This window comes from Euprymna scolopes, chromosome 45 (assembly GCF_053919585.1).
Source record: "Euprymna scolopes isolate OS-2025 chromosome 45, ASM5391958v1, whole genome shotgun sequence".
NCBI lineage: Eukaryota > Metazoa > Mollusca > Cephalopoda > Sepiida > Sepiolidae > Euprymna > Euprymna scolopes.
In genome coordinates, this window is record NC_136526.1 from 51,342,687 (window position 1) to 51,365,293 (window position 22,607).

A 22,607-nucleotide genomic window follows, 5' to 3' on the forward strand; every position below is an offset into this window, starting at 1 on the left:
CACCAATAGTAATGGCCAATGACTCTTTATATGAAAATACATATTTTAAACTCCTCGGCCAAACGCTCTCAGGAAACATGAGTTGGAACAATTACATTGAGAGTATAGCCAGGACTGCTGCAAAGAAGTTAGGTTCTCTCTTCCATGCTAGAAAGATACTAATACCTGAAAGTATCCTGTACCTCTATAAGGCCACCATTCACCCGTGTATGGAGTATTGTTCTCATATTTGGGCTGGTGCATCTGCCACTAGTCTCTTGCTCCTACACAAGGTTCAAAAGAGAGTCGCCAATCTGATAGGTCCTGAACTGTCATCTAAACTTCAGCCTCTGTCCCATCGACGAAATGTAGCATCCCTCTGCCTTTTCTACAAGTACTTTAACGGTGAATGCTCTGACGAACTGCAAGCACTTGTGCCCCCTCGATGTAAATACCCCCCAACAAACCCGACAAGCAGCTAAATCCCACCCCTTCACAGTAGAGATCCCTAGATGTAAGAGAGGCTTCTACTCCAGTAGTTTCTTCTCCAGGACAGCTAGATTTTGGAATTCCCTACCGTGTCCCTGCTTCAACTGTACTGACATGCAGAAGTTCAAGTGCAACGTGAACCAACATCTTGCTGCCCAACTCCCTACACAGTACCTCTGATGCCTATGTCCCTGATAGTAGCCCCCTACAACAATGTGGCAATGTGCCTTATTTGGGGTGAAAATGTAATTAAAAAAATGAACAACTTGGGGCCGCCAGAACTACCATAAAATTGATCTGACTTAATATCACGTGTGTATCATGCACATCTAGTTGGACTTTTGAAGAACAGTAAAGAAAGACCTGTACTGGGATTCCTATTTTCAAATGTTATTGAATTTCAAAAAAGAGGGCCACCACACTGCCACATGAGCATAATGTTGCGAGATCAGGATAAGATCAGAACAGTTCATCAAAGTGATGCAATTTCCCAGCAGAGTTATCAGAATTTGAAAATCCAGAGTTTTGTGATTTAGTTAAGTCTTTAATCGTACATGGTCCAGTCTCAAGGTAATTATTTGATTATGTGATAAGATGTTTCTTACTGATGTGCGTGTGTGTGTGTGTGTGTGTGTGTGTGTGTTTTTTTGGTTTTTTTTTTTGCAACTACTGTGGAATTTCTATGGGTTCTGCCAGTAATTAACTGATTAAGTAAGATTAAATCCTGAGAACTTTTCAAAGCAAATCTTAAAAAAAAAGTAAATTTTACTTGGTTTCAACTTTAATATTTTCCTTTAAAACGATGACTTGTAGAGGTTTTCAGGTATGCTGAAAACGAATAAAATTGTGAAACTCGATTTATCACTCAAGGGTGTTTGCACATGCATGTGCAGCGAAACTGAGCGTGTGCTTATGCATAGTTTCTCAAGAGTTGCGTTTACAGGTACAAGTACGCGCTCACGCGTGTAAGCTGGCATAAAAATAACATAAAAAAGTACATTGCTTAATATCTGGAAAACTACTTATTTGCCGAAATTTAAATGCGATATTCGTTTTCAACGTATCTGAAAACCAGATAAAAATCGTCATTTTAAATGAAAATGTTAAGGTAGAAACCAGGTAAAAAAAAAATGTCTAAATAAATAAAAGGGCAATCACGTATATTAACTTACATGAGCTGTTGTTTCGTCTACAGCATGATGACACGCGTTAAGAAATAGACGGAGTTAACCCCGTCCAATTACCTTGCACGATTTCTTTCTTTATATATATATATATATATATATATATATATATATATATATATATATATATATATATATATATATATATATATATATATATATATATATATATATTCAATATTGCGTCTAAATAAAATAACAATATTTGTAATTTTTTTTTTTCGGTGCGAGTGCACTTATTGATCCGTGTTATTATTTAAAAAGCCATTCTTAACATGGGGAGGAAGAATGTTTTGTAACTATTTTGTATTTTAACCTTACAATTTAATCAAAAAATAAGTGCACTGCCACTGCACTGGCAGCATTTTTTTCATATAAATTTTTATTTATTATGTTTTTTGTTTCATATAAATGTTTTTATTTCGTCTAATTATGTGTGTTTGATTCATTTAATTACGTATTATTTTGATAAAAAAAAATTGTACGTAATTAAATGCAATATTTTTTAAAGAAAATCGTATGTAATTAAATATAATAATAATGAACACTCGAAGTTATTTTTCAAATTCATATATTTATTTACGTACTTTTAAAAATCTTTTAAATAAACATGTATTGGAACAAAAAAAAAAGATACATATGTGAAAAATTCACTAAATTAACATATTTATTTTAAAATGTCATTATTTCTGTGGAAAACATTCAATATGTTTTACATTTAATATTCATTATTTCTGTTAAAATGTGTCTGTAAATAAACATTTAAATATGCAATTGACTGTGTGAGAAAAAAAAAATAATAATAATAAAGAAGATTGCTTACGTGGTGGCGCCGGCCCCGAGGGCGGAATTCTAATCTGAGTGGTTGAGAGGACGAGTCTCTTATAGACTTGGAGGAGTAGTGGGAGGCACAATTCTTCTGTTATAAAAGAATTGTGTCTTTGACTAGTGGCCAGTAGTGTTAATGACTTACTGGTGAACGGTTGGCACAACTTAGTTATTCGCTGCTCGCCGTACTACAATACTTGTTACTCGACCCAGTAGGGGGTCGCATAGGGCATCCTTTACAACCCCTCTGAGCTTACGCTATCACTGGGTAGGGTAACCTACTTTACCCTCAAAATAGTCTTTTTTTTTCCACAACTATAGCGTGGCAATGGCTTAAATTATGTGTGATGACCAATACTTGTCAACAATGAAATAATTTTTTTTGTAATTTAACACAACGAAAAAAAAAAAAAAAAATGAAATCACAAAAAAAATAAAATGAGAAAAAAATATTTTAATTTTCTGCGAACTGCTTTTTCGGTCGCCATCTTAAAATATTGACTTCCACCTGTCAAACTCGTGTCGTTCTCATCTTATAATCGTTTCTTTGTTAAAAATAGATTACCAAACAAAAAGTAAGTATTACTTGAATTTAATTGCTTTTGAAGCTTTAATTTTTTTTTTTTTTTTACTACATTATGATTAGCTTTGTTTTACTATAGGGGTGCATCCAAACCATTATGATTCCCGGGTTGTATGACTGTACACATAGATTCGAAAAAGTTATAAAAAAAAACAAATACATAACAAATAAATATAATCAAAGGCAATATAAGTTACTTTTCTACCTAACTGGATATGTTTTTAGTGATTTTATTTAATGTAATATGTTTATTCAGCTTGAAAAGCATACAGTGTTTACCGATGTATTGGAAAATTTAAAATAGCGCCCGACTCGCTTTCACACGGTAAGTTTGGGAAAAGGAGTTAAAAATAAAAACTAGACAAAATACTGTTAGAAACTCACTCTATATATGTTACCGTGACATAAGCTGACATATATTCGGTGGGTTTTTAACAGTATTTTGTATAGTTTATATTTCTAACTCCTTTTCCCAAGCTTACCGTGTCAAAGAGAGTGTCGGTCGCCATTTTTATCTTTCCAATGCATCGGTAAACACTATGTTTTTCGAGCTGAATAAACATGTTACATTAAATAAAAACACTAAAACATATCCAGTTGGGTAGAAAAGTAATTTATCTTGCCTTTGATAACATTTATTTGTTATATATTTGTTTTTTTGACAACTTTTTCGAATCTGTGTACAGTAAGACAAACCCGATCCCCTTTGTTTTAATAGAGAAATGAGTCAACATTCCATGATTGCCTATAAACAAAAAATGGTACTATAGAAATCTCGGTAAAATTCACTTTTCGTCTTCCTTTGTTTATAAAGCCATTTGGCGTAAATGACGACCGACATATTTTTAGCTACGGATGACCAAAACGGTATAGAATGACATTTTTAGAAGTTTTATTCCAACAGTCTTTATTTGAACTTAATGGGCTGTTCTTTTTGTTTTTTTTTAATATTTATGAATTGTTTTTCCCCATCAATATGTTTATGAACGTTTACCTACACTTTTATAATGAAAGTTAGGTAAACGTCGATATCTGAATTATAAAATTAAAGTTAGTTTTATTTAAAAAAAAACAAAAAAAAACGAGGTGTTTTATTTTTCAATTACATTATAAACTTTATTTGAACCATTTTAAGAAACTTTTGCATGCATAAAAATAAACTTTATAAATATTTTATAATTTTTTTAAAAAATATATTTAACAAAAAGTTTTTTTTGTTTTTTTTACATTTCTCATGTATTAAATCAAACATCATAAAAAACTGTATCCAATACATGATATTCCCCAAATAATTGTCTTTGATTTGCCACCACCAGAGGAATTCTTGTAGATGACTATTAAAGTTTGCATATTAAATTTTTATCGCGATATTACAAGTTATTAAAGTGTTAAAATATTGTAAAATATTTTTTAAATATTTTATTTCAAGTTTTCTGCTTTCTTACGACAAAGTTTCAGTTCTTTTTAAAAATATTTTTTATTTAATTTGATTTATAAATCTGAAATATGAAAACTGCCTTACTTCAGATTTTAGTTTTTTCATTTTTCTGAAAAATGTATATTTTGTTCGTTTACTTTGTTTAATCAAGTGGTATCTTCCAATTTGTTAAATATAATTTCCTTAAAATAACACATGATTTGACGGTGTAAATATTGATGTGACCCTTTTAGAGTTGTAAAGTTTACTTTCGAGTTCCCAGGCTAGACTGCAAGACTGTCATTAATTTCGAAAAAAAAAGTCATGTTGGAAAAATCTTGTTACAAAAATCTCATTTTGAAAAATAAATTTTGTACTTTTTAATTGTAAATTGGTTTATCATTTTATTGTTGAATAAAATTTCAAAGTGATAAATGGAGAAAAAAAATATCTCGAAAAGAAAACACACCTCGTTTTTTTTTTTTTTTTTTTTTAAATAAAACTAACTTTTATTTTAAAATTTCGATGTAGGAAAATAGTCCATAATATATATTTCATTATAAAAATCTATTTTTGTTTGATAAAAAAAAAATCAAACAGTTCATAAATATATGCATAGATCATCGTATAACGATTAGATCACTGTCTGACTGACGTAATGAACATTTAAATTAAAATGTTTAAAATTCAACGCTATTTCATGCGGTTAATGGTAGCCGAATGGATACGGTCTCCGCTAATTGAGCCAGAGATGTCTCGTGTCGCGGGGTTCAAATCGTTTGGCTGGTGTTAATCGTGACTCCCTGCACTGAAGAATCCTGAAAGGATGAAACACTAGTGTCTGTAGGTATTTAATTATTATAGTAAAAAAATAATTATATATATATATATATATATATATATATATATATATATATATATATATATATATATATATATAAAATAACAGAAAACAGTCCAGTAAGTTCAAATAAAGACTGTTGGAATAAAAATTAAAAAAAAAAGTCCATTCTATACAGTTTTGGTCATCCGTAGCTAAAAATATGTTGGACGTCACTTCCGCCAAATGGCTTTGTAAACAAAGGAAGATGAAAGGTGAATCTTGCCGAAATCTCTCTAATCATTTTATTACAATTTAGTTTTGTTTTTAAAGTTTCATTTTTATTTTTATTTTTTTCGGGTGTCTTTAAAAAAATTTTTATATTGAAGACGTCGCAATTACCTAACATATGGCAGATTTGCCATTTAGTTGCACAAATACCCTCAAACCATGTAGTCATTTACGTTCGACACTGCTTTCGGTTAATGTAAACAAGTGTTTTATGTGTATGTTAGAAATGTTTCACAAACTTTAAATGGGGTAATTTTAATCATGCTATTATTTAAAATGTAATGATGTGATTAAAGTTTAATTTAAAATTAACAGTGTTGTTTAATAAATAAAAAAAAGAAATAATGCAAGATTAAGTTTTAAAATGATTAAATGTGTTTTGTCATTATTTTGAAAGTCATTCTTAAGATGGGGAAGGGAGGGTGTTTTGTAACTCTTTTGTGCTTACAATTTACAAAATAAAAGATATCATGAAACTTTTATTTAAGCTGAAAAAATTATTTACAAATAATGTGGACCCAAAAATGTATAATCACCAATGGTTGGTTTAATTTAATCTGCATATTAAACTTTACTTGGCAAAATTCAATCACATTATTATTGAGTATGTACTCATGTGATTATAATTCAATTTAAAATGAACACGTTTTACAAATAAAAAAGAAATAATGCAAGATAAAGTTATTAAATGCTAAGAGGTGTTTTATTTTATACTTTAAAATTGAAAACATTTAAAATTTTGAGTACTTCACTAAGTTTTGGTTTCATTTTAAAGTAAGATGTATATAATGGCAGATGGTACCGCTCTTTTCCATTATATGCGCCCGAGACCAATATCTACTGTAAAATTTCATGCTCATGCATATTTGGTACCGCACTATTTGTAAATAGTTTTTTCAGGTTAAATTCAAGTTTCACAATATCTTTTTTTTGTAATTAAATTGTAAGACTGACCCACAGAATAGTTACAAAACACCCTTCCCTCCCTATGTTAAGAATGGTTTTCAAAATAATAACATTATTTCAGCACGGTATCAAAAATACAGAAGTACCCAAAATTTTATTTTGTATTCAATACAATGTATTGTCGAATGTTTTTAATTTTAAATTTAAAAATAAAACACATTTAATCATTTTAAAACTTCATCTTCCATTATTTCTTTTTTATTTATTAAACAATGTGGTTGATTAAAATTAAATTTTAATCACATCCTTACATTTGAAATAGTGTGATTAAATTTTATCCATTTAAAGTTTGTGAAAAATTTCTAATATACCCATAAACAAACTGTTTACATTAAGCGATAGCGGTGTCAAGCGTAAAGAGTCCCTTTTAATGATTACATGGTTCGAGGGTATTTGTACAAATAAATGGGAAATCTGCCCATATTATTATGTGCTCTAATAAAATACCTAATAGTTCAAAATGCATGAATGGGAGAAAAAAACGGTTTTCGATACAATTCAGTTAAAATGAAACCTTTAAACTTCTCTACTAAAAACATCACAAGAAGAGATTTAACGTGTTAAGGGAATGTTCATTGTTTATAGGAAATATTTATTTTTTGAATGAAATTATGGAAAAAGGTAGAAGAATTATACTGACAAAAAAGTCAACAGAAATTGCCTCTTCATTCAAAATTTCGCCAAAATTCAGGAACTCAACCAATAATAAAATTTTCTGCGTGTATTAACAATCGCAGAATATAATAAACATATTCTTATCTTAGAAATATATTATGTAAAAAAATAGCAATTTCGTAAAAGCTTTTTTAACTAAAAACGCATTAATTTTAGTTTTGATGAAGATAAAAATCGTAGATGTTAGCAATTTATTTTTAAAATATTTCTCATATTTTTAAAAAAGACACTGAAGTCCTGTGAATATGGAAGACGTTGTTCCACAATTCATTGTTAAGTTCTACTCCAAACAAAAACGGCCTTTTCCATCTCTCCTTATATACTGTTGATGGACAGATACCTTACTGATAACTTCTAGATACTATTCCAACACATTAGTTGATAACACTTTTCTCGTTACACCCTCATGTTCTGACTACAGGATGAATTATCATGGCCATTCTTGTGTGTCCCAGAGAACATAGCATTTGTGGTGACAATATTTTTGCGCTCTTGTTATGCAACATGAAGGTTGTCTTAATGATGGAGGACTGTCTGGTACTATATTAATCTCTCTATTTGTGAGAGGTAAACTTTAAAAGTTGAAGTCTTCAGTTTTTAGTGAATCAGACTGTTGGATTTTATCTTTTGTGTGCTTTAAAATCAACGGGAATAATGTATTTATGAATAGGGAGGTGTAGTAATTTTTAGCTGTATATGCTAGGCTAGTTAAAAATTTGGCTGTGTATGAAGGACTAGTTATGTTTTGTTGTGAATGGAGGGCTAGTTATGTCTTACTGTGAATGGAGGGCTAGTTATGTCTTACTGTGAATGGAGGGCTAGTTATGTCTTGATGTGAATGGAGGGCTAGTTATGTCTTGATGTGAATGGAGGGCTAGTTATGTCTTGCTGTGAATGGAGGGCTAGTTATGTCTTACTGTGAATGGAGGGCTAGTTATGTCTTGCTATGAATGGAGGGCTAATGTCTTGCTGTGAATGGAGGGCTAATGTCTTGCTGTAAATGAAGCACTAGTTATGTCTTGCAGTGAATGGAGGTCTAGTTATGTCTTGCTGTAAATGAAGGACTAGTTATGTCTTGCTCTGAATGTAGGACTAGTTATGTCTTGCTCTGAATGAAGGACTAGTTATGTCTTGCTGTGAATAGAGAGCTAGTTATGTCTTGCTGTGAATGGAAGGCTTGCTATGTCTTGCTGTGAATGGAAGGCTTGCTATGTCTTGCTGTGAATGGAAGGCTAGTTATGTCTTGCTGTGAATGTAGGGCTAGTTATGTCTTGCTGTGAATGTAGGGCTAGTTATGTCTTGCTGTGAATGAAGGACTAGTTATGTCTTGCTGTGAATGGAACGCTAGTTACATGTGGCCATGTATGGAGTGCCAATTAACGATCATACATACATATGATGTTTGCATTAATTTGGAAGGACAAGCTGAGGGATTAGTAATAATCACAATACATTGAAGTTAAAAGTTAGTGCAAATTATTATATCAGTATAAATGAGTACTGTAAAATTCTATTTAGATTACATAATGCTAATATTTCTTAAAAAGTTAAAATTGGTTCAAATTTTTCCACATGCATTTATGTAATTCTTAGCAAGTGCAAATTAAATGTTGAAAATTTATTAGATTTTGTATAATATTTTAATAGCTTTGTACATATACAGCATAAAGGCAAGTATAATATGCTTTCTCGCACAGAAAAATAGACATAACTCTTTACAGCATCCTTGCAATTCTATTTTACATTGATTGATTCTATTTCATGTCTAATTGATTCAATTCTATGTCAAATTGATTCAGTCCTATGTCAAATTGATTCAGTCCTATGTCAAATTGATTCAGTCCTATTTACAAATTGATTCAGTCCCATGTCAAATTGATTCAGTCCCATGTCAAATTGATTCAGTCCCATGTCAAATTGATTCAGTCCTATGTCAAATTGATTCAGTCCTATGTCAAATTGATTCAGTCCTGTGTCAAATTGATTCAGTCCCGTGTCAAATTGATTCAGTCCCGTATAAAATTGATTCAATCTCGTGTCAAATTGATTCAATCCCTATGTCAAATCGATTCAATCCCTATGTCAAATCGATTCAATCCCTATGTCAAATCGATTCAATCCCTATGTCAAATCGATTCAATCCCTACGTCAAATCGATTCAATCCCTATGTCAAATCGATTCAATCCCTATGTCAAATCGATTCAATCCCTATGTCAAATTGATCCAACCCTATGTCAAATTGATCCAATTTCCTGTCGAATTGATTCAATTTCCTGTCGAATTGATTCTATTTCATGTTAAATGAGATTTTAAGTAATGTGAATTTATATATTTAGGCATGCTGCTATAATGATAATAGCTTGTTGAAAAAGTTTCTCTTAATTTTTAAAGGAAAGTAGCTTCTCTTAGTAGCAACAAATCTTATCCATTTTTGGTTTCATTCCACAACAAACTCCTTTAGGAGTCGGCTATTGTCTTTGATATGTGTGAAGTTTGCTGTCCGCATGCGGAGAATAGAACATAGGATCATAAGAAAATATTCATGTAAAACTCAATTGCATCAAGGAGTTCGTTTATAAAAATCTGTAAAAATAAATATCCAAGGATCAACACTTGGTGTTCACTTGCATTAATGTCATGCTGTTTAGCAACAACACCCTGGATCAGTCTTTTGTATCAAAATTATTTGAAATATTTTTAGTAATACTGTAGTGATAAATTCCTATAACATCTTTATACTAGACATTTTATGAATACATTTTTAACGTAATTCATCAAATCTTGTATTAAAATTATTTGATTTATTATGGTCAGGCTTATTTACTAATAAATCTGAACTGTATATACCTATAGTCCAAATACTAAAGCATATTTTCTTATAAAAAACAGACTGCTCAATGTTTAAATAGTTTTTTTAAATAAGAGTTACTTATTTTTTATTTCTAAATGATTAGTCTTCCTTATTTGTTTAATAATTATTTAAATTGTGTGTTTATTTAATCTTTTTGATTTGTAGATGTTTGTAAGGTCAATTTTGCTGTAGCATCAATTAATTTAATTGTGTGATTTTTTTTTTTAATTGTGAATGTGTGTAAGGTCAATTAATTTGAACATCACAAACTTTATGAATGTTCTGCTAAAAAATAATGCTGTCTGTAATATTTCTGAAAAGAAAAAGTTGAAACCATGAAAGTTTTTATAAGATAAAGTAAAAAAAATATAATATTATATTTTTTAATTTTCTTATATAGGGATTAATACTTCATATTGTATTTTTAGAAATACTGTTCTCATTTTGAGTATTTTCACAATGTTTGAAAAATCTTACATTCAATGTTGGAAATCTTCCTGTTGAACTCAGCAATTAGTACTGGATTTAATGAAATCTCTATGGTTCATTATATAGAAAGAACATCAGAGAAACCACAATTGTCAGCAAGTAGCTATATTGATAGAATTTTTACCTCTGCAGGAGGACAGTCAGTGTACTACTATGCCATATTGGCAGGCCGTAAAATGTGTAAATCTGCAGTCTTTTAAATTACTGAATACTTTATTATCATTTTGTAAGTAGTCAAACATACAAGCTTTCAGTAACATTTTTGAAACTCCTGTAGTTTACTGCTAATGCTGTTAGAATTCTTCAGATTTATAATTGTCATTTGTGTAGTATGCCACTAGATACTTGGAGAGTAGTAGATGATATATATTAAGTGTTTCTACAGAAAATACACCTTCCTTCTGGGAATGATGTTTAGGACATCCAATCTCAAACCCCCTTTTTGGAGCAGTTCGTTGGAAGTGTAACAAGTGTTCAGAAAGATTAGTTTAAAGGCAAAACTATTATTTTACAGTTTACTACTTGCAGCCCAAGAACATGTGTATGGAGACCAACAGTCAATTTACTTCATCAAGGATAACTAACACATGTGCTTAGCTACCTTAATCCAATCAATAACGGATTGGTATTGGTCCATATTACTAAACTTTTGTATGAGTTTTTAATTACAATCGTTTTTATAGGGGTAAACATCCTACATTTATTACAGATTCCATAGCCATTATACATGACACAAATGATCCTAGGCAAATAGTGTTTGTCTCTTACAATTTTTTGTAGTGAGCATGTATAAAATTTAAAAAACCGAGTCACCAGATTTATTTTTGATGGCAATTACACAAAAACATATTTTCATAATAAAATTAATTTTTTAATATATATGATATAAAATGATAATCAACTTTTATATGTGTATAAATAATCAAGTCATGCGAATACAAATTACGTTTCTTTAATATTTTATTCAAGTATGCAAATATATTTCTCATCAGTAATGATGGTTTATTACATTTTTAACCTTCCATTTAATGTTATGTTTATACAGATAAAACTGTGAAATATATTTTAGACGTATTCATTGTTTCTTCAAAACATTTTTATTCATGTTGACTAAAGTGAAAACCATTAAAAAAACTTTATTTAGCACACGTAAATATATAAACTAATGAAATATAACATATATCAAAAAGTTGGAAAAAGCATGGGAAAAACATTGCCAGATTTATTACATGCATATAAGATATTTCCACTTTTTCCTGTAAAAAAAGGTGAATGATTTTTATTTGGTTATGTTTTAGGGCATACCAGAGAAATAATAGTGATTTATATATTCTTCATTTTTTTTTAGAATTTTCAATAATTATATATTAAAACAATTTATTTGCATTTTTGAACCAAAAGCATTGGAAAAATTATATTTCATGCATTGAAAAACACAAGTCAAAAGTCTTACAAAATAAAGACATAAATACAATATGTTGCTTCTTCCAAAAGAAATATTTCCATTTTTTCCTGTATAAAAAACTTATATAGATTTTAAAATGTCTTCCTTGTTTCTTAAAAAAACATTCTTATTAATTTTTCGTTCAAGTGAAAATCATTTCCAGAGAAAAAAGCGAATATATAAACTATTTTTAGTACAGGAATACATATAAACTAATGAAATATAACAAATATCAAAAAAGTTGAAAAAAACATGGGAAAGGAATTGCCAGATTTATTACATGCATATAAAATATTTCCATTTTTTCCTGTGAAAAAGGTGATTTATACATTCCTAATATTTTTTAGAATTTTCAATAATTATTTATTAAAACAATTTATTTGCATTTTTGAACCAAAAGCATTGGAAAAATTATATTTATTTCATGTATTGAGAAACACAAGTCAAAAGTCTTACAAAATAAAGACATAAATACAATATAGTTGCTTCTTCCAAAAGAATCATTAATTTTATATAAACTATAAAATTTTGTAAATTGTAAATAAATGGCCGTATTTTGAAAATTATTATGAAGCTTTTGTGGGTATTTAGTATATAAAAAAGATTAAATTTTCTTCATGGAAAACAAGAGAAATCATATCCTTCTGAATAATACTAGTTTTTGTTTTATAAAATAGAATTTTATGAAAATACATGGATAAAATCCTGACGACTAAGTATGTATTCTTCTATTCTTAGGCTTATCAAATATGCTACTGATTAAATTAATTATCGCAAATGCATATCACTTGTGGACTCAATTCATAAATGCAGTGAATAGTAGAATGATGCGAACTTATGAGACTTTAATAATTAGCTGCATAACCGAATTATGAATTATTGTGAGAATTTATACACGTTTTGTTGATACATAAGATTTAAATATCATCTTATCAAATGTAAAAACATTCACTGGATCTATCAAATGCATATGACTTGTGGACTCATTTCATAAGTAATAATACAAACTTATATGAAACTTTAATAATAGGCTGCAAAAATTGTCAAAATACACAGAAAATGATATATATCACTGAATTGTGAGAATCTATATACATTGTTAATATGTAAGGTTTATATCTTATAAAATGCATAAATGGTCAGTTTTCTTAGAACAACCATTAAAATACACAGAAAAAGATTTATGTATGACCGAATTATGAATTATTGTGAGAATCTATATACATTCTGTTGATATGTAAGGTTCAAATTTCATCTCATAAAATGCATATGTTCAGTATTCATCTATCAATATACATCAAATATTGATTTGATATGGGTTTATTTACTACGGACTTGTCGACTCATTTCATAAGTGAATAGTAGAATAATACAAACATTTATTTTCTGTAAACTATACAATTTTGTAAATTGTAAAAAAATAAATTGCTATATTTTGTAAAATTACTCATTTTTGCGGGTTAAAGAATTAATTTTCTGCATGGATAATTATTTCAACAATTATTCAATAATTATTTCCTGAATATATTTTTACTTTAATCAAAAATGAATTTGAGGAATTCTTAGAAAATTGGGCATGATTATTTAATTCTGTTTTTAGTTCAAAATGCAGACGTCTATCTTTAATTAATCCAGTTAAAAAGTAACCATGTATTCACCTACAAATTTTAGTATTTTGCAAAGAACATGTATAAAATTATATTATTTCGTTCATTTGTCTTTATTTCATTTTGCAGAATATTCAACAATCAACACAATGTCAATTGTACAAAGTTAAAAGCTGGAAAACAAGAGAAATCATATCCTTTTGAATTATAGTAGTTTGTTTCATGAAATAGAATTTTATGAAAATACATGGAAAAAATTCTGACGAGTAAGTATGTATTCTTCTATTCTTAGGCTTATTAAATATGGTACTACTTGAAATAATTATCGCAAATGCATATGACTTGTGGTCTCATGTCATAAATGCAGTGAATAGTAGAATAATACAAACTTATATTAGACCTTAATAATAGGCTGCAAAAATTGTCAGTTTTCTTAGAACTAACAATTAAAATACACAGAAAATGATTTAGGTATAACCGAATTGTGAATTATGGTGAGAATCGATATACATTTTCTTAATATGAAAGATTTAAATATCATCTTATTAAATGCAAATCATTCACTGGATCCATCATATATGTTCAGTATCCATTTTATAGTGAGCTACGATACTAAAGAGCTAAATTTTGTGTGTGTATATATGATTTGAGGACTTCTTAAAAATTATGCAGGATTATTTAATTATCCCTTTAGTGCACAATACAGACATTTATCTTTAATTAATCCATTTAAAAAGTAATCGTGTATACACCTACAAATTTTAGTATTTTAGAAAGAACATGTATAAAGTTATATTCTTTCATAAAATTTGTCTTTATTTCATTTTGCAGAATCTTCAACAATGAACACAATGTAAATTGTGCAAAGTTAAAAGCTGGAAAACAAGAGAAATCATATCCTTCTGAATAATACTAGTTTTTGTTTCATAAAATATAATTTTATGAAAATACATGGAAAAAATCCTGACAACTAAGTATGTATTCTTATATTCTTAGGCTTATTAAATATGGTACTGGTTAAAATTATTATCGCATATTACTTGTGGACTCATGTCATAAATGCAGTGAATAGTAGACTAATACTGAGACTTTAATAATAGGCTGCAAAAATGAGAACTTAGAACTAACCATTAAAATACACAGAAAATGATTTATGTATAACCGAATTATGAATTATTGTGAGTACATTTTGTTGATATATCATCTTATAAAATAAAAAAAAAACATTCACTGGCTCTATCATATATGTTCAGTATTCATCAATCAATATGCATAAAATATTGATCTGATGTGGATTTATTTACTAAGGAAGCTTTTGTGGGTATTTAATTTATTATCTATGAAAAAGAATAATTTTCTGCATGGATAATTATTTTATAAAATATCCTGATTATATTGTTATTTTAATCAAAAATGAATTTAGGAACTTCTTAAAAAATTGTCCGTGATTATTTCATTGTGCCTTTAGATCACAATGCAGGCGTCTATCTTTAATTATCAATTTAAAAAGTAACCTAAGCATCTTAGTCGACAGGCAAATCATCCTATATGTATCAAAGATACTACAGCCATTATACATGACACAAATGACCAATAGGTTTGTCTGTTAGAATTTTAATTTTTTTAACTAAATCAATTTGTATATGTGTATAGATAAAACTAACCTTAAATAATAAAAATACAAATATTATAACTTAACTTTGCTGGTATTTAATTTATTATCTATGAAAAAGAAGTAATTATTGCAACAAATATCCTGATCATAATTTTTATTTTAATAACAAATGAATTTGAGGACTTCTTAAAATATTGTGCATGATTATCTATTTGTGCCTTTAGCTCACAATGCAGACGTCCATAATTAATCCATTTAAAAAGTAACCATGTATTCACCTAAACATCTTACTATTTTGTCTTCATTTCATTTTGCAGAATATCCAGCAATCAATGCAAATTGAACCAAATTAAAAGCCGGAGAACAAGAAAAATCATATTCTTCTGAACTATACAAGTTTTTTCTTTTATTAAATAGAATTTTATTAAAATATATTGAAAATATCCTGACGACTGAATATGGATTTCTTCTATTCTTAGTTTTATTAAATATGATACTAGTTGAAATAATTATCGCAATGCATGACTGATGGACTCAGAAACGTTTTCATAATCAGTGACCAGTAGAATAATAAGAACTTATATGAGACTTTAATAATGAATTGCGAAAATAGTGGATTTATTAGAACTATTCATTAAATCACAAAACATTATTTATAAATAACCAAATTATGAGAATTTATATACAATTTGTTAATCTGTAAGGTCTCAATATCATCTTATTAAATAGATAAACATTGACTGGATCTATCACCTGTTCAGTATTCATCAATCAATCCACATCCATCAAATCAATATTTGATGTGGATTCTTTTGGCTTTTGAGTTAGCTGGCACACAGAGAAGCATACATTATATATATATATATATATATATTATCATTTACATTAAAAAAACGTTATCATTAAAGCAATTACATTTACATACATTTACTAAACTATATTATGCAATACTCCTACTCTAAGGGTTAATACATTTACTGAATCTATAAAATATATTTAATATTTATCAATATGTATCTATTTAATGTCTAACATTGTAAAACGTTTACATGTGCAATATATTTATGAATGTATGAAAAGCAAACATTTTATTGACAACTGTTTATGTATTACTCCTACTCTAAGGCTTAATACATTGAACATTCATTGGAATAATTGCCTCAAATGCACTTTTGGGTGCATATGACTAATACATTTATGAGCCTTTTAATAAATAAAGTAGTTCAGGCATAAAATGTGTAAAATTGACACACTGTGAATAGAAATAACGTAAGTGATACGCTCAATGTGAGCTGCAAAATTGTCGGTTTTGTAAAATTATCATGTATAATGCAAAAAAATTACATATGTTTAACTAAAGTTTTAGATATCTATATACATATTTACATAAGGTCTAAATATCATATCAGAGACTATCACTGATTTATATATTTTCTGTTGTAATTGATCTGTACATGAGAAGTTGTACAAGAAATCATTTGTGCACACAATTCTTACATACATATATATATATATATATATATCATAAATCATATTACAAATGTAAAAATATTTCTATTTAAACATTACAAAAAATGAATTGTAAACATCTAAATTTGGATCCATAAATCTTGCAGAAATCGTTCTTATTCATTCTGTTTATTCTAAAACAGATAAATAGGAAAATATAAAGATACTAAATTAACTAAAAATTTTATTATTTTGAAAATGAAAACTCCACCTGATACCAGAGAAAAACCTTACTCTTGTAAAGTATGTGGCTCTTCTTTTACAAGTAAAAGAAAATTAGCACTTCATATACAGACACATACTGGAAAGAAACCATATTCTTGTGAAGTATGCAGCATTTCTTGTAGAAGTAAATATGATTTGGGCGTTCATATGCGAACACATACTGGAGAGAAACCATATTCTTGTGAAGTATGTGGCTCTTCTTTTGCAAGAAAACATGACTTAGTTATTCATATGCGAACACACACTGGAGAAAAACCATATCCTTGTGAAGTATGTGGCACTTCTTTTACACAGAAAAATCAAATGTTGAAACATGTGTGGACACATACTGGAGAGAAACCATATTCTTGTGGAGTATGCGGCTCCTCTTTCACAAGTAACCATTATTTGGCTATTCATGTACGAACACATACTGGTGAGAAACCATATTCTTGTGAAGCTTGTGGTCTTTCTTTTACACAGAAACACGACTTGGTCATTCATATGCAAATACATACTGGAGATAAACCATATTCTTGTGAAGTATGTGGGTTTCCCTTTAGATATAAATCAAGTATGATTAGACATATGCGAACACATACTGGAGAGAAACCACATACTTGTGATGTATGTGGCTCTTCTTTCATAACTAAACAGCATTTAGTCATTCATATGCGAACACATACTGGAGAGAAACCACACACCTGTGAAATATGTGGCTCTTCTTTCATAACTAAACATCATTTAGTCATTCATATGCGAACACATACTGGAGAGAAACCATATTCTTGTGAAATATGTGGTTCTTGTTTTACACAGAAACAGACTATGTTGAAACATGTGCGGACACATACTAACGAGAAACAATATTCTTGTGAAGTATGTGGCTCTTGTTTTACACGAAAACAACAAATGTTGAAACATATGCGAACACATACTGGAGAGAAACCATATTCTTGTGAAGTATGTGTCTCTTCCTTTAAAAGTAAGCAATATTTGGCCATTCATATGCGAACACATACTGGAGAAAAACCATATTCTTGTGAAGTATGTGGCTCTTCTTTTACACGAAAACATCACATGTTGGAACATATGCGGACACATACTGGAGAAAAACCATATTCTTGTGAAATATGCGGCTCTTCTTTTGCAAAAAAACACGACTTGGTCATTCACATGCGAAAGCATACTGGAGAGAAACCATATTCTTGTGAAGTTTGTGGCTGTTCTTTTGCATATAAAATAAGTATCTTTCGACATATGCGGACACATACTGGAGAGAAACCATATTCTTGTGAAATATGTGGCTCTACTTTTACAAGAAAACACACCTTAATCATTCATATGCGAAAGCATACTGGAGAGAACCCATATTCTTGTGAAATATGCGGTCTTTCTTTTTCAGAGAATCGATATCTGTTAAACCATATCAGAAAACATACTGGCAAAAAACCATATTCTTGTTAAAACATCAGTGGACACATACTAGGGAGAAACCATATTCTTGGTAAATATGTGGCTCTTCTGTTGCAATGAAACAATGTATGATCATTCAAAGGCAAATATATCCTAGTGAGAAACGATATTGTGAAGTATGTAGCTTATCTTGTACACAGAAACAACACGTTGCAACACATGTTGGCACATTATAGAGAGAAACCATATTCCCGTGGGGTATGTGGCTCTTCTTACAAAAGTAAACATTACTTGGTCATTCATATGCTAACACATAACTTGAATGCCTACTAGACACTATTCCTCGAGTGTCTAAGGTTTCTCTGTAAAGGGGTTTGCCAGAACAACCTGGAATAAGGATACTTTTTTCTAGAAGTAAACCCTGACCAAATATTCAAAATCACATAGAATTCTCTGCCCAAATAAGATCTCACTATGGCTAACCCACATTAGGTTTTATGAGGAATGGTGCACCTTCTCCAAGTGATGTTACCTCAAGTAATAGCACGAAGCTGGATACTTCACCAGACTAGATAAATTCTTGTCCTGGAATCCAGTAAGAACAAGAGGCCAAAATGAAAGATATAATACAACGTATGAAAATGGTTAATTGGGGAGAGGAAAATTATGTTCTCAACTTCTTTACTAACTCAGTGTTTGAGAGATAAAGAACTTAAATGGAACATTCGAATATCTATGTTACCGTGACATAGCTTGACATATATTCGGCGGGTTTTTAATAGTATTTTTTTTTGTTTTTTATTTATAACACCTTTTCCCAAACTTACCGTGTTAAAGAAGGAGTGAGGCGCCATCTTGAATTTTCCCATACATCGGTAAACACTTTATGTTTTTCGAGCTGAATAAACATGTTACATTGAATAAAAACACGAAAAATATATCCAGTTTGGTAGAAAAGTAACTTATCTTGCCTTTGATAACATTTATTTGTTATAAATTTTTTTTTACAACTTTTTCGAATCTATGTGTAGAGTCATACAAACCCCAGAAAACATACTGTCATTTGAACGTTTTATAAAATTCATGGCTGATGTAAAGGACTTATGAGAAATCAATTCTGATTTAATGTGCGAAAAAGATGATTTTAATCATATTTCCTATCATACATTTATATTTTAACAGAAAAGTAAAATAATATCGCCCAAATTGCATAGAAAGTTTTGCAGTTATTACTTGATTTTATCTGAATTTGTCTTCTTTTTTTTCGTGTATTTATAATGTTACCAAAATTTGGTCAGATTTTAATTATTTGTATATGAATTTGTCTATTTCCTTTCAGATATTTATAATGTTACCAAAATCAAATGATTTTTAATAAAATTATACAATATACTCTAAAAGTGAGTTATTAGTCGAAAAGAAATATTTTCTAACAAAAACGATTTAAAGCAGTGTCATGTGAAAACGTTCTTTTAATACTAATTCATACACGGGATCCTAATTTATGTATGAAATATTGTATTTCAGTAGTTTTTACTACTTTGACGTTAGTGATAATCAAAAACGTTTTTTTGTTATAAATTTGTCAAATGAACTTCCAATTAAAAACACAGTATTTTTGATATATTGATTTCCTATTTGTATAAGTTATTTTTAAATGTAGAAAATACATCCACGTTTTATTTTATGTTCTTTTCCAAATTTATTTAATATAAAAACAATTAAAAATATTTTCGCTTTAAAATAAAAATTCTATTCTATATTTTTTGTATTCTAAAATCGTTTTAGGAAAAAAAAGGTAATCGCTCCGAGCTCAGTCGGTGACGGAGAAGTTAATGTTTGTGAAGGAGATAGTAATTTCTTTTGTAAAATGCGTTGTTTTGAATTTTTTATTGTCAAAATAAAATTTTTAAATGTAAAAGAACAAGTAGTATTGCAATATATGAATTTGTCTTTATTTTTTCAAGTATTTTTGCAGTTTTTCTTTATTTGTATATGAATTTTTCTATTTCCTTTCCTTTCAGATATTTACAATGTTACCAAAATAAAACGATTTTTAATGAGATTATGCAATTAATTCTGAAAATGAGTTATTAATTGGAAAGAAATATTTTCTAACAAAAATGATTTGAAACGTTCTTTTTAGAATAATGTGTGAAAAACTTTCTTTTTATAGTAATTTGTATACTGGATCCTAATTTGCGTACGAAATATTGTATTTCAATAGTTTTTACTACGATTAGGTCAGTGATAATCAAAAACATTTTTTCTGTTATAACAAATTTGTAAAATTAACATTCAATTAAAAACACAGCATTTGTGATATATCGATTTCCTTTTTTATGAGTTTTTTTTAATATAGAAAATAAATCCACGTTTTATTTTATGTTCTTTTCAAAAATTAAAATATTTTTGCTTTTGTATAAAAATTCTAATCTGTATTTTTGTAGTGTTCTCTCAAACAAAATTAAACTAAAATCGTTTTAGAAAAAAAAAAAGGTAATAACTCCGAGCTCAGTTGGTGATGGAGAGGTTAATGTTTGTGAAGGAGGACATAATTTCTTTTGTAAAATGCATGGCTTGAATACGATATTGTCAAAATAAAATTTTTAAATGTAAAAGAACAAGTAGTATTGCAATTAAAATGGAGATGGAAAATAAATTGAAAGAGAAAATGATTTAAAGAAACAACTGGAGTAGGAGGAGTAGAAAATGCAAGGAAATAAAATCATTTTTAAAACGAGGAAATTTCTTGTTCAGTGTAAACATGTCATTTAACCAAATTGTATTTGTAATATAGAAAGGGTAAGCACTTGCAATTAGAAACTGTTTACTAAACTGAATAAACATTTTAAAAATGTCATTACACTGACCCTGTGAGATTGAGAAGTACAAGCGAGTTATGGAATGTTATTATCTGAAGTGCAATGGTAGAAACACAACATTATTATTATTATTATTATTATTATTATTATTAATGTCTTGTTTTAAAAGGAAATCTGCATATTGCAGTTTTGTGAGAATTTTGAATTAGTTGACTTGCCGAGTGTAGGTCGGTGGGGAAGAAAGTGCTGGTAGCTGTGACCAAACCTAAGTGCCTATTCCTTACAAGTTAAATAGACATTCCAGTCACGCATGAATCTCGTTGACTGAGATTTGGAGTAGATAAAAAGGGATGGCCGCTCTACTGTTGTGGTAGTAGTTGTTGCTGTCTTTTAGGCAAATTACCCTTCTACCATCGTTACCCATTTGTTACTTTTACAAGGAAAGACAGCTTGTAAGCAACGTCGACATTTCGTTGCAAGACTTAAACCGTCTTTTCTCCCCCCCCTACTCGTCGGTAAGCTAATTCCAACGGTTTATAAATTGTCTGGATTTCCTCTAAGCTTCCCAGAATGGGGCATACTGCACGCTGTCATTGAATTTAACTCCATATGGTATATTGCATAAGTGACTGTATTTTCATTAGTTTTTCAAACTCCTGAGAAAATGGAGTTCCTATGTCAGATAACCTATATAGGTCTGCTTGCTGCTCCTCATTTTTTTGTACTAGTTAACGTCATAAAATCCTTTCTTGATACTTATTATATGGGACAACATATGTTATTATAACTTGTTTACTATAAAGAAACATATAACATTAACAATAATCTTATATAATCACAAACACAACAAAGCATGTGAGGAAATACATGTGATTTTTCATGGATATTTCTCATAACAAAAGAGATACAAAAATCATTCAATAATGCAAAACTATAATTCAGATAATGACACGTAATCTACAAAAATGATGTCTTTGATCACTGACCACATTCTGAACATCGATACCATTATCGTCATCGATTATTTAGGTTTAACTGTTCATTGAGTTTTGTAAAAAAATAATTGAATAAAATGTAAAGCTGTTTGTCATCATTAAAGATGATATGGGGACAAGACAACAAGAACAGGACGCATCTAAAAAAATCTTGGTAATCTATATATATAAAAGCGAAAATGTGTGTATGTATGTTTGTATGTATGTATATGTGCTTGTGTGTCTGCTAAAAACTTTCGACAGACACGACGAAAATTCACAAACTTGTTATCACATTGAAGCCCCATCCTTCGCTCGAAAAATATCGAAAAATTGGCCAAAAACGTTCATTTTTTCACCCCGAAATCGACATTATGACATGATGACCTGATTTAGTTTAAATAGTTGAAAAACTGATTAAATTTCATGTACGTTGCGTT

The 22,607-nt window shown here is 29.1% G+C and overlaps 1 protein-coding gene and 1 long non-coding RNA gene across 2 annotated transcripts; both read left to right on the forward strand.

Moving 5' to 3' along the window:
• The first annotated feature begins 2,907 nt into the window (after positions 1-2,907).
• LOC145269615 (uncharacterized) lies at positions 2,908-16,695 on the forward strand. The gene is made up of 4 exons (XR_013865135.1): positions 2,908-3,055; positions 13,754-13,890; positions 14,456-14,598; positions 15,557-16,695. It is a non-coding gene; the product is annotated as an uncharacterized LOC145269615 (long non-coding RNA).
• A 47-nt stretch (positions 16,696-16,742) lies between these two features.
• On the forward strand, positions 16,743-20,118 carry LOC145269614 (uncharacterized). The gene has a single exon (XM_080125343.1). The coding sequence runs from the start codon at positions 16,947-16,949 to the stop codon at positions 18,417-18,419; it is 1,473 nt and encodes a 490-aa protein (XP_079981469.1). The 5' UTR covers positions 16,743-16,946; the 3' UTR covers positions 18,420-20,118.
• The last annotated feature ends 2,489 nt before the right edge of the window (positions 20,119-22,607 follow it).